This window comes from Arachis hypogaea, chromosome 12 (assembly GCF_003086295.3).
Source record: "Arachis hypogaea cultivar Tifrunner chromosome 12, arahy.Tifrunner.gnm2.J5K5, whole genome shotgun sequence".
In the NCBI taxonomy this organism is placed as follows: Eukaryota; Viridiplantae; Streptophyta; class Magnoliopsida; order Fabales; family Fabaceae; genus Arachis; species Arachis hypogaea.
The window spans coordinates 119,827,254-119,839,796 of NC_092047.1; the positions used below are offsets into that span (position 1 = coordinate 119,827,254).

At 32.6% G+C, this 12,543-nt stretch overlaps 2 protein-coding genes across 3 annotated transcripts; both read right to left on the minus strand.

Moving 5' to 3' along the window:
* Positions 1 to 6,536: 6,536 nt before the first annotated feature.
* LOC112728936 (uncharacterized) lies at positions 6,537 to 8,250 on the minus strand. The gene is made up of 5 exons (XM_025779288.3): positions 7,688 to 8,250; positions 7,429 to 7,528; positions 7,266 to 7,326; positions 7,124 to 7,174; positions 6,537 to 6,970 (listed from the first exon to the last, which is right to left on the minus strand). The coding sequence occupies exons 1-5, from the start codon at positions 8,091 to 8,093 to the stop codon at positions 6,767 to 6,769; spliced, it is 822 nt and encodes a 273-aa protein (XP_025635073.1). The 5' UTR covers positions 8,094 to 8,250; the 3' UTR covers positions 6,537 to 6,766.
* Positions 8,251 to 8,399: 149 nt separating this feature from the next.
* LOC112728937 (large ribosomal subunit protein uL30w) lies at positions 8,400 to 11,144 on the minus strand. Of its 2 annotated transcripts, XM_025779290.3 has the most exons (7): positions 10,811 to 11,144; positions 10,194 to 10,372; positions 9,983 to 10,080; positions 9,813 to 9,870; positions 9,202 to 9,281; positions 9,011 to 9,113; positions 8,400 to 8,927 (listed from the first exon to the last, which is right to left on the minus strand). In XM_025779290.3, exons 2-7 carry the CDS (start codon positions 10,368 to 10,370, stop codon positions 8,712 to 8,714), a joined length of 732 nt encoding a protein of 243 aa, XP_025635075.1. In that variant the 5' UTR covers positions 10,371 to 10,372; positions 10,811 to 11,144; the 3' UTR covers positions 8,400 to 8,711. The 2 variants fall into 2 exon arrangements, with proteins under 2 accessions (XP_025635075.1, XP_025635074.1); XM_025779289.3 differs by lacking the exon at positions 10,811 to 11,144 and having other exon boundaries at positions 10,194 to 10,379.
* Positions 11,145 to 12,543: the final 1,399 nt, after the last annotated feature.

Here is a 12,543-nt window from a genome sequence, read left to right on the forward strand (position 1 = left end):
CTCAAAAACAAATGGAAATTAAATAAGAGATTAATTTATTTTTTTATTTTTATGAATTATTTGTATAAAATTTATGCTGATATTTAATCATATTAATTATATTATATAAACAAAGTAATTCATTTAAAAAGAAATAATTTTTACTCATGTGATTAGAATATAATGTGAAAAATATTCAACTTTTTTATGTTAATAATATAGAAATTAATAAACTCTTAAAACTACTTTTTTAAAGTATTCTACGTAATAGGAAACATAATTACATCAAAGTCTTAAATTTCTAACGTGGAAATCGTTTAGATAATAATAATAATAATAATAATAATAATAATAATAATAATAATAATAATAATGAAAAAGATAAAGTTAAATTTTTATATGAATTATTTATCTTTCTCTAGTAAATGGCATGAACAGTTAAGTTAACTGATAAATACTTGCTTTACTTTTCGTCAAAACAATTAATGATAATGATTTCCTCATTAATGTTTACTATATCCTGATTCTAACAATAATGTTTAACAAATTAAAATAGAATTCTGAAGTTTGGTAATAATAGATTTCATAATAATATCCTAGTATAGTTTTAAATTACTTCTTAAAATATTATTAATTTTTCAAAAATAAAAATCTTTCGTGTTTGTTAATTTAAAATCAATCACATATAACCAAAAGAAACGACGCTAACACAATTCAAATTGTGTAGACATCTCATTCGTTTAAGCAACAGTGTCATTATTGAAACCCGGAAAAGAAAAAAAGCAGATTTAATAATGATTCATTTCTTGATAATGATAATGGACACGTATTAATCTATCTATCTACTACCTTTAATTTTCATCACATGCATGTGCATATTTTTCTTTGGAATAAAATAAAATAAAATGGATTTAAAACACACAACAAAACAAAACAAACCTTCCTTCTGTCTCATGGGAACACAACCAAAACAAAGTTGCTAATAATACCAATGACGGACCTTTCAAAAGAAATTATGTATATAATTTTATAATTTCTTTCTTTTTTTTCTTTTGTATTTGGCATAATTGCCTATATACTTTTTTTTTGTAATTCATATTACTTTTAAAAAAGTACCATGTGATTTCCTAGTGATATTATAATATAGGTGTGTAAGATTATCACTTGATGATATAGATAAATTTAAATTTAATTAAAAGATAGTGTAAATATAGTTAGTTTTGAAGTTTGAATATAATTATCTGATCATATCCTTTGTTCAAATAATAAAATCAGACTCAAATAGAGTTAAAAGGCTCAATTCAGCAGATTGACTTCTATTACGTGTCTGACCTCTTTCAAGAGATCGGGTTCAACAGACGTTTAACATTTATCTAAGTGAATAACTGTTTTTGCAAATTTCTCTCTCACTTTTAGAGGAGAGATCCTAACAAATCTAAGATAAAGGAACGATTATCCACTCAGAAGTGGAATTACTTTATCAATAGTTATTAGTTCATCTTCTATAAATATCTTCACACACTCAAATATATAAAAGTCTAATATTCTAAACCTGCTTAATCCCTTATTGACTTAAGCAATGGAATGTCTTGCAAATACCACCCCCTCATATTCAAGCATACAAACAATTTGAGAAACGGTTCACGGACCAAACCAGCCTAAGACCTCATCTTTCTAACATTTGGACCACATATATATTCAAGTTTAATCAGTTCAGTTTTAGAGAACTCCCGAAACAATTATCAGTAATATACTTTAACTAATGAAATAATATGATAGTATAGATTCAGATAATTAACTAATGTAAATAGTATCTTATATCAAATGTTCATCTTGAATCAAATGAGGACTTGGAGTCAATTAAGAGGATATGTATATATGTAGAGTTCTTAGTCATTAGCACACACAAAAATGAGATTACTTTTAGTTTGTACATTATTATTATTAATATTATTATTATCAAGTTTTGTATATACACAAAAAAATCAGTTATTTATATAAAATATATATTAAAATATAAATAAAATACATATTAAAAATAAAATAAACATTATATATATATACACATAAATGATGATTGATTTAATAGTTTATTTTTTATTTACATATAATATTTTGTATTATTATATATAACCAAAGTAATTGACTTTGTTAGTTGTGAATAATATTTTATAGGCAAATTATTAATGTTAGAATATAATTAGGTTTAATTAGGATCAATTAGTATTATTTAGATACTCAAGTGACAACTTGAATTTGAAATTTATTTAAAATAACGAAATAAAGAGAAAAAAATTGCATAAACTGATAAAACAGGTGTAGACGAAATTGTAGGAAGGAAGCGTAGATGGAACTGCCGCTAGTCTGAAGGAAGCGCAGACGGAACTGCCACTAGTCTGAAAGAAGCACAGACGGAACTGCCGCTAATCTGAAAGAAGCGCAGACGGAACTGCCGCTAGTCTGAAAGAAGCGCAGACGAAACTGCCGCTATATGAAGGAAGCGCAGACAGAACTGCCGCTATGAAGTGCAGACGGAACTGCCGGAAAGAAACGCAGACAGAACTGTCACAAGGAAACACAGACGAAACTGCTACGAGAAAATGCAGACGCAACTGCCACAAGAGAACACAAACGAAACTGCCACAAGAGAATGCAGACGGAACTGCCACGAGAGAACGAAGACGGAACTGCCAAAAGATAGCGAAAACTATATGATTTCTTTATGAGAATAGGTAAGCAGCGGATGACAATGGTGTTTGATCATACGACTCAAAAAACACGAGACAAAGAAAATAGGCTAGTCGGTGAGGTGAAAAAGCATAAAAGGAGTGACAAAAGGGAAAGAAGAATGGTATAGAAAAAAATGCAAAAACTACGGTGATTTCACCTCAAAAAAAAAACAATATATCCTCTTCAAGGAGGATCTGATACCATGTTAGAAATAAGAGACTAAACTGGATAAAGGATTTATGTATTATTAAGTATATTCAAGTTGTCTATTCAAATTGTTTAGAATGATATAATATAAAAGGGTATTTATAAGTATTAAGAGAATCGTAATAATAAAAACGTAATCTTTTATAATAAATATTCAGATATATTAAATAATATTAATTAATCTTAATTGATTCTAATGATATTCTAACTCTAAATAATACTAATTGATTCTAATTATATTCTAACAATTAAAATGTTAAGACGACATACTTTCTAACCTTTAACTTCTTTTTTTTCTTTTTTGTTTGTTTGTTTCCAATAATATAATTTAGGTGAATATACACTCGTAAAAGGGAGAAAAATTGCTACAAAGTTAGATAGACAAGCAAAATGGAAATATACGAGTGTATCTCTAAATCTTCTAATTTGCTTTATTATCTAATATTTAAAATTTAATTTGGACATATCGACTAATAAGTAATTTAACAGCATCTTTAAGAAAAGATATAAACACCTAATAATTAGAAAATGACGCCATCCAATAGACCATGCTTGCGTCACTTCTCTCCAAAGCTCTGGTTCTTGGATAGAGACAACTTTTAATGTTTAGAGGAAATTTTAGATTAGAAGACAATAATGAATATTGAAAAATAAAAAAGTTTTTTTTTCTACATTTAATAAATTGTACTATAAAATTGTATGAGCTATCATCTTCTTCACGTGGGAAGAATTAAAATTATATTAGAACCACAAAATTCATTTTGTATGGTTGATAATACACTCATACTTCCACTTGCTTCCCCACCCACTTAAGAATTAAGAAGAAATTTCAATGGAATCAGTACAAGTGTTGATAAATGCTCATAACTTTAGATTTTCATATGATAAAAATGCAAGTTTAAGGGTTTTTTTTCTTATGACAATTCTTTTTATCAAAAATTTATAAATACCTCTATAAATACTTATCAAGTTTTAATCTCAAAGCTTATTAACTAATCAATACTCAATTGACCTAAACGTGATGGAAACTCAGTTGCAGTCGACTTCACGTGAAGTTGATATATGAAAATCGTTAGATAAAAATTTGATCAAATCAGTCAAATCATCTAACGACTCTCATGTATCAACTTCACATATAGTCGACTTCACCTGAATTTTCACCCCTGTACGTTTGTTAAAAAATAATAGAAATGTTCGAATTAATATTTACTCCATGCATGTATATATCCTCCTATTGATGCTGTTACATATGATAATAACAGCAATAGTAAGAATAATATATATATTGATAGGTAACATATGGTGTAGAATTTAAAGTGAATTTAATAATGAAATAATAGGATCTTAGGCCGATTTGGTTTGTCGTAACTTACAACCACAGAATGCAAGTGGACAATGGCTCATTTACTCGTGACCAAACCGGCAACCGGCGGCGCCAGTACTGAATACTTTAATTAATTATTTAATTACTATAATTTTTAAAAATATAATTATTTATGTATCTTTTCGTATTATTTTAATTTTTTTTATGATATAATATCAAAATTTTTATGATCAAAAGTGCCTAATTCAATTTATATTGATTTTAAAATAAAAAAAACACTTTAGTACAAGATAAATAAAAAAGAGAAAAAATACCTATAAATTTACACAAAATTTAAAATAAAATTTTGCATAAAAATTATATTAAAGATACAATAATTCATGTATTTTTCTTTTCTATCAATTTAAGTTTGTAAGAAAAATAATTTTATGACACATCTTAAAATGACGTATAGATAGCAAAGCTTTGAAGATATTTCAAAATAAAAAAATATATTATATCCTTGTGGAAAAAAAATATATTTATAAAAAAAATGGTTGTTTCCATAAGAAAACGACTTTTACACTTTCTAAAGTGTGAACCAAACAGATATGTAATTATTTACCTCTGCACTACTAAAAATTTTGGTATGTAATTATGTATGACCAACATCAAATAGTTTTGAAATTAAAGGCCTTTCATCAATTTTCTTCTTCATATATAGACTCCACTACCATGGCTTGGTGGGTTAGTGACTTGTATGTTTGATCCAAATACTCCTACTCCTCCTTTTTTGCTTCTGTCACCAACTACCTCAACATGAATCCTTCAAGTCAATAGTGCATTTAATTGACTTTGAAATACACAGAAGCAAGATTTATCATCTTGTTAAGAGTAGGTTAAGAGACATGAATAGATGGACTTAATAGTCACAATACCATTAATCTTATTGAATATATATTTTTGTAACTTATCTAATAAATTATATAGCAGCCATTTATTTATTATTTTTGTATAATCTCATTCCTTGGTAGCCAAGTAAACAAACCAAATCCAAAGACCAAAAAAATTAACTTTATTTGATTATTGTATATTGGTTGCAAAGGATTCATTAGAATATTCCACCCCATGAGAAAAAAAAAACTCCTACTTGTTATGAAATGTACACGAACTTTAGAATATTCTGTAAATTAGTTAATTATAGGATAGTTATTTAAATGGGTGTAAGTGATTCTTCTACATAGGCTTATAGAAACACCATGAAATGATGTCATGACTTTAAATTAATTAATCACAAGTAGGGGAGCGTTGGAGCCACAAATGCTTTGAATTGAAGTCATTTTCCAGAAACTTGGCTTTACTTTTGATCTTTACAGATGGACAAGGAGGAGAGGGATGATTTTCATTTTTCTATAAACGATGTGGTCATGATGATGACCTTAAATTCAAGTAACGTTAAGAAGGGTCCCATGAAATCACTTCCATAGATTCTCATGATATTTGTTGGGGTGGGGAGTTCCTACACATGCTTTATTTTTTTAACATTTCTTGGGCACCTTTTGGACAGTTTTTTTTTTGGGACAGTTTAATTTATTGCACTAAAGTGCATAGGTATTGGTTTACGCCAGAAAATGGGCAATTTTTTGGGTTGGGATAACTTGTTAGGCTTAGATACTCTTGTCCCTTGAGGGTGTAAATTTTGAGTCCAAATAGAAGTCTTTTAGAGTGAAAATGTTCAAAAATATTTCTACTCTGTTTCTCAACAATCAATATCCTCATACACATACGACCCAATTAAAAAAAAAAAGAATAATATTAAGAGATAGCTCTTCCCCTTTTTAATACAAAAAAAAAAAGAGATAACTCTCCTAACCAATTTGAATTCATCTAGTGATTAATTCATTAGCCCGCTTAAATAAGTATTGAGAGATTGAATCCTATTTTGTGCCAACTTTCCAACTAGCTTTATGGTTACGGTCTTGTACTCTTAATTATGCCTGCAACAAAGGAATCTCGCTTTATGATGGATTAATTCTTGCCCTATCTCGCCTTATGATGGATTAATTCTTGCCCTATTAGACTAGGAGATACTATGGGAGAAAAAAAGAGATAATTCTCCTAATACCATTCTCCTGATTAGTGATTTAAATATGTAATTAAGGAGTTCCTATCGGCTATCGCTAGCTTCTAACTTTGTCAATTTCTGCCTCTGCCTTGGTTTGTAGGACAGACAAAGCAAGCTGAAAGCAAAAGTAACATGCTGCTGACTGCTGAGTGAGTAATGGATACAGTAACTCCTAAAAATTGAAGAGAGTGGTGCAGAAATCTAGAAATCACTTGTATTATCAATATTTCCCTTCCACTTAAAAAGTAGATCTGGGAAACATGATTTGTTTTACATCCATATGATAATAAGTTCCACACATTGTTCAGCTGCTTAGCAAGCTAAGATCTTGTTAGTACTTCAACAAAACAAGAAGTAGAATCTAGAATGTTGTCAGATTTGAGATACACAACTTGGCCTGATGTAAACTTAATTTCAAACCATTAAGAAACAACTTTTTTTTTGCTAGAAGAAAATAATAATAATACTTCAAATGTGATAGTAACAGAAGCGCAGCCAAAGAACAAGCTTGATCCAAACTTAAAAGAGAAAAACATATCTTTTAGCATGGTTCTCGGAAATAGCTCATCTACCTTTTCCTTCTGGATCTGTTCCTTCAGCCGAGACAGCTCCAACTCCTTCTGATACTATGAAATGGAAAACGAAAAGAAAAAAATAACATGGTAAGTTATAGCTACAACTATTCTTAAGCATACTTTTTTTTTGGGGGGGGGGGGAGGAAGAACTCCCAAGACATATATACACAAATGTAAACTATAAAACAAGTTTACAATTACTACCAGCATGAACTTGAGATAGTTTATCTCGCTTTGATTTGGCACGTTTGAAACCTGTGTGGCAAACATATGGAAGAAAACAAGTGAGACTACAAAAGGCTGGCAATCAATAAAGAATTCATAAACACTGTAGGAGCAAAAAGACCTCAGCATCCAAATCTTCATCAGAATTTGTAGTTAGATCCACATGCTGCATCTGCTCATCCCTATGTATAATTGCATGCAAGGGAACAAAAGGGATTAAATAAAAGGTAAAAGCCAGTTAACTTCCCACAATCCTAGTTGGCAATGAGCATCCATATACTAACCCAAAGAGCTGATTCGATGTTTCAGATGGAACAACATGCTGGGATGTCAATGAGCTCCCTTTATGTGCCATGGAATTATTGTCTTCAGGTGGAAGGATACCTAGAGGCATATCAACAAGAAGACTCACATGTTGTCCAAATTCAACAAAAGAATATTGTTCATAAAATTTGTTCTGAAGATAGAAATGATTCTTCAAATTAATTGGTCCAATATAAACTCACACTGATGACCAAGATATAACCTACATATTAGAATTACCTTCAACTGGATCTAAATCTCCATTCTGAATAAAATTTGCAGCCTTTTCCTCCAAAGACAAGTTGGCCAAAGAGTCTACATTTATGGAACTGCTCCCAGCAGAATGAGCTGAATCACCTTGGTTCTCAACAGATGGGTTTTCCATAGTGGAAACTTCAAAGAATGAGAGAACATCTTCAGCAGTATTGTTATTGCTGTCATCTAAAGCTTCTAATTCACACGTGTACTCTTCAGCGTCAACAGTCTCGGAATCATTAAATGAACTACTGTAATGGTTTTCCATGGAAAGAACTGGGGAGGGTAAGTTTATGTCTCCAACTGTTTTTCCCACTAAACTATGCTCACTCTCCAACTTTTCAGAATACTCTGACCCAAATGGTTGTTCACCAGAAATTTCTAAAGGCATGATGGAACTTTGATTACTGAAGTTAGCAGAAAGCCTTCCCTTGAACTATTGAAATCATTATCTGCAACAGCCACTTCAGTGTTGTAGAAATAACCCTCCTCTACAGGGTCGACCACTTCAATGTAGTGATCTGTCAGCTCACTAATGCCATTATCCATCATTGGATTTGCAGGGGATTCTACAGGGGTGGAAGTACATTCATCTAAACTTTTAGTCGAATCAATGTCCAAACTACCAGAATTATTCCGGAAATAAACTTCAGTTGATGGCGCTACATCAACAATCAAATTGTCCACATTCCCATTCTGACCTTTAAATTGTATTATATTTATATATCAAGTCATCAGTTAGGAAAGAGTCAATTCAATTCACAAAGAAGAAATGTAATTGACCTGTCAAAAGACCTCGGCAATAGTAAATGCGGGATTAAAAAAACATATAAACCGATAATACCCGATGTTTAAAGGACAACTCAACAAACTGTTTTGTAAAAAGAAAAACAAAATAAACCTTAAAGATTTTATCAATGTCAGAAATGTACTACTTCCAAAATAAACCTTGATCTAAAAAAAGCCAATAAAGACCGAATCCACTATGCTTGGAACAGAATCCCACAGCCTAATTCATTCTCCTGATAAGCTCATTGATGTAGTTCTCCCTGTTTCCGGCATCTCCTCCTTCAACATAGTGGTTCCTCTTCTTCTTCAAGCCACCCAATGGAGCCTTGAGCTTAAATGGCCAAAGGAAGTTGTTTGCTTCCTTGAAATGGGGTCCAACTGTTATGATCTCATGGATAAGATCTTCAATGCAGATGATTCCATGTTGGCCCAGTGCCTGATGCGTCATCCAAGGAAAACAGTGAGTAAATAGAATGTATTTGAATTGTATACTCTAATGCTAAAAATAATATTACAGACCTTCTCAATGATTGAGTTGTCGGTTAGGGCAATTCTCTGCTTGTTCAACTTACCAAAGCCCCTCTTGTAAATAAGCTCTTTTACACTTTTCAGATTTGGGTATCTACAAAAGGAGAGGAATTGTTACGTTTAGACCAAAAAATAAGGGATTCATCACATTCAAAAAGGTATGACAGCACAAGTCTACATACCCATAGGTCACATATGGCTCAACCCTGTGAAGCATGTTCACTGTGGCCTTGTTGACTTTTAAGAACACACCATTGAAGATCTTTTGCAAAAAAGAAAACAGAGGCAAGGGGGTTAAACATTAGTATGGGTACTTTACAGTGTAAATAGCAAGATTTCAAACAGAGAGTATTACAAACAAGTACCAAAAACATTACATATTTTCTTAATTGACTAACTTGTCAAACTTCCATGACACTATATAGCCTCAAGACTTTTTGGGCAAATGCAGTGAAAACACAAATAAAGCCAAAGAACAAAAACATTAACACTCCTTGGGGAACAAAACAAGTGACAGAGAGAGGATCAAGAATATGAGAGCAGATGTGTCGACTCCCCTTTTTTTGTGACTCAACAACAAACAAAAATCTGCCTGTTCTAACATAAATTGAATAGTGTTTAATAAACCTATAACAGGGACTTTAATTCAAGTTGAAGCACCTAATAATCATCACATTAAACATGGTTATAAAACAACAGTCATGAACTGTACTACTAACACCAAGTAAACCATAATAACGCCCACACAAGAAATAACACAATAAGCTCAACATTCAATGATTATAAGCAGTACCTGTCTCAACCTCAACAACTGCAAGATCTTTCTTGACTTGGGATCCATGGCATTGATACTGAAAAAACACAGCTCGAACAAGTAAGAATACCCAGATTACAGAATTGGTTAAAACTTGGGACACAGTATAAATAGCATAAATATGGAGTAACAAAGGAAACAATACATACCCACGGATGCGGATGATAAACAGGAGCTTAGCCTCTGGATCAACATAGAATCCACCTTTCAGCTTTGCTTCCCGCTTCAATTGGATCAGCTCCTTTTCCTGTAATGTAAAAGCGGGTCAAGGTGGCGGAGAAAATTGCAAAGCGCAATAAAGGAAACAGAAACAAACATTAAAACAGAGAAAAAGGGAAATAGATTAAGGTGAAATGCAACCTGCTCCTGGTATTCCTTTGCATATTGCTTTGCCCTGCTGTAAATGAGCTTTCGGCTCTCTGCTCTCTTCTTCTTTGCAGCATTAAGCTCCTCCTTTTTCTTCAAGGCCCATTCCTCCTCCCTCTTCTGCTTTTTAAGCACAGACTCGGGAATAATTGCTTTCACCTCCTCACCCATTTCTGCCATTCATTCAAAATAAAAATCTCAGTTATAATTAAAATCCAACAAAGAATTCATTAGTTTCATTTATTATACTGACACATTTCAGCTCCAACTCAAAAGTTAAATTTTCAGTGTTTCAAAAAATTAGGTCCTTCCAATATTTTTTAACAATGAAAATCCATTTACATCAAATTCATACTAAGAACAGAGAACTTCCAATGTTTTTTTAAAAATGATAATCCAATTTTCCACACAACATGCTTAATACAAGCTAATCAGATCACGAGATACAATAGGAATAACACGGATGAATCAAAAGAGTGACAGAAAAGAAATGAAGCCGAAACAAGAAATGAAAATCAACAAACAATAGATCTGGAAATCGCAGAAGATTGAAGGAAACACGGAGAGCGAAGTGAATAGACATTAACGTAGAGAATTGAGAGGGGACGAACCTGCTGAAAGTGGAATGCGAAGTCGCTCTGAGAGAGATTAGGGTTTTTGTGTGCTGCACTGAGATCAGAGGCTGTGAGGAAGGAGCTAGGGTTTTTGTAGTGCTCCCTTCAGCTTAGCCTACTCTAGTCTTTCGTTTATTTACCGTTCAGGGTCCAACACTATTTTAATCTTTTTGGGCTTTAGCGTTTTGGATAAAGCCCAATATTGAGGAGAAAATATTAAAATCAGTGGCCCAATGTTGATATTTTATAATAACTAAAAACAATAAAAATAAAAAACTTTCTCTGAGTGCTTGAAAGTTAGATCCTGAGTGTTGCTACTTGCTAATGCTATTTTTAGTTCGGTGTCTCAATAAAATTGTTATAACGGAGATAAAAATAACAAAGACTGACAGCAAAAAAGTTGAGGGTTTCTTCCACCGCCTATGAACATTTATATTTGTAGTGGGTTGCTTGATTAGAGAATTAAACAAAGAAATTGTTTAAACACTTTTAATAGAGATTATCTGTTTTCAATTCCAAAAACGACTTCGATTGTGGATTATAGTTGGGAAAAAGAAAAGATCGATTTAACTTTAAAGGGGGTTTAAACATGGGAGGCCTAACACTTAATTTTTCTCATTCCCTTTAAAAAAATTTCATTAATGCGATCAACCACAACTGAATCATTACTTTTAAAATATTCACAGAGTAGGCTCCTTCAAGCCATTACGTATATATATCTTCTTGCTTTGTTCTTTTCCACTTTAATTAAGGTTCAAAGTAGGTTGAAATTTGAAACTTTGTTGTTTCTTAGTGTATCAATTATATTCAATTAACATAATTTCCTTTTATTTTAAACCGTGTAGAATAAGGAAGAAGATTGACGAAATAATCACAACCCACACACAAAACAGCAACACAACAGAATACTAAACAAAGCATTAACAAAATTAAAAAAATGAAAATCAAATGAGCAAGCACTGACCTTCGATTTGAGGCGGCGAGCAGAATCACCAGAACAGAGAGCAGTGAGCACGCAGTGCTGACCTTCGTTGACCAGACTAAGACGACGGCGCGAGCAGAGGAAAGACGAGGACGACGGCGAGCAGAAGACAAGCGAAGACGACAAACACCCAGAGTGCAGACGAAGACGACGACGGTGAGTCAGACGAAGATGAAGCTGTTCGACGAAGGGGCTAGGGCTTAGTGTGCAAAGGCTTCCACGGTTCGAAGAGAGAGAAAGTGAAGGACTGAAGTGAAGGCTGCTTTTTTCTTTATTTGAATCCTAAACGTACAACGACGCCGTTTATTTGACTGAAGGTTGCTTTTGAATTAATCTCTCCTTTTTCGTAAATATCTGATAAAACTAATAAACTCCGCCTATGTTACACTAGCGGTACATAGCCGGTCCCAAGCCCGGATAAAGGAGGAGGGTTGTGTTAGGTCTTTGGCAACCAACATAAAATTATAGCCAAACCCCCATGACATGAATCAAAGACATTATTGCGCTAAAGCTAAGTCGTTGCCCGGAAGCAACGCGCCGTATGGGTCGAGTACGGTGTCAAAGCAAGAGCCGCTGCATCGGTGCCCAGATGTAGTGTTAAATGAGCAAGGGTTCTCGCGTTTTCGTGAACAGACGAGGGTAAATAAGCTAGTTCACAAAGTAAAAGGTAAAGGTCGAAACGACAGAAGGTTGAGATTTGGGACATGGAACATAGGCACTCTAACAGGAAAATCCATGGAGGTGGTAG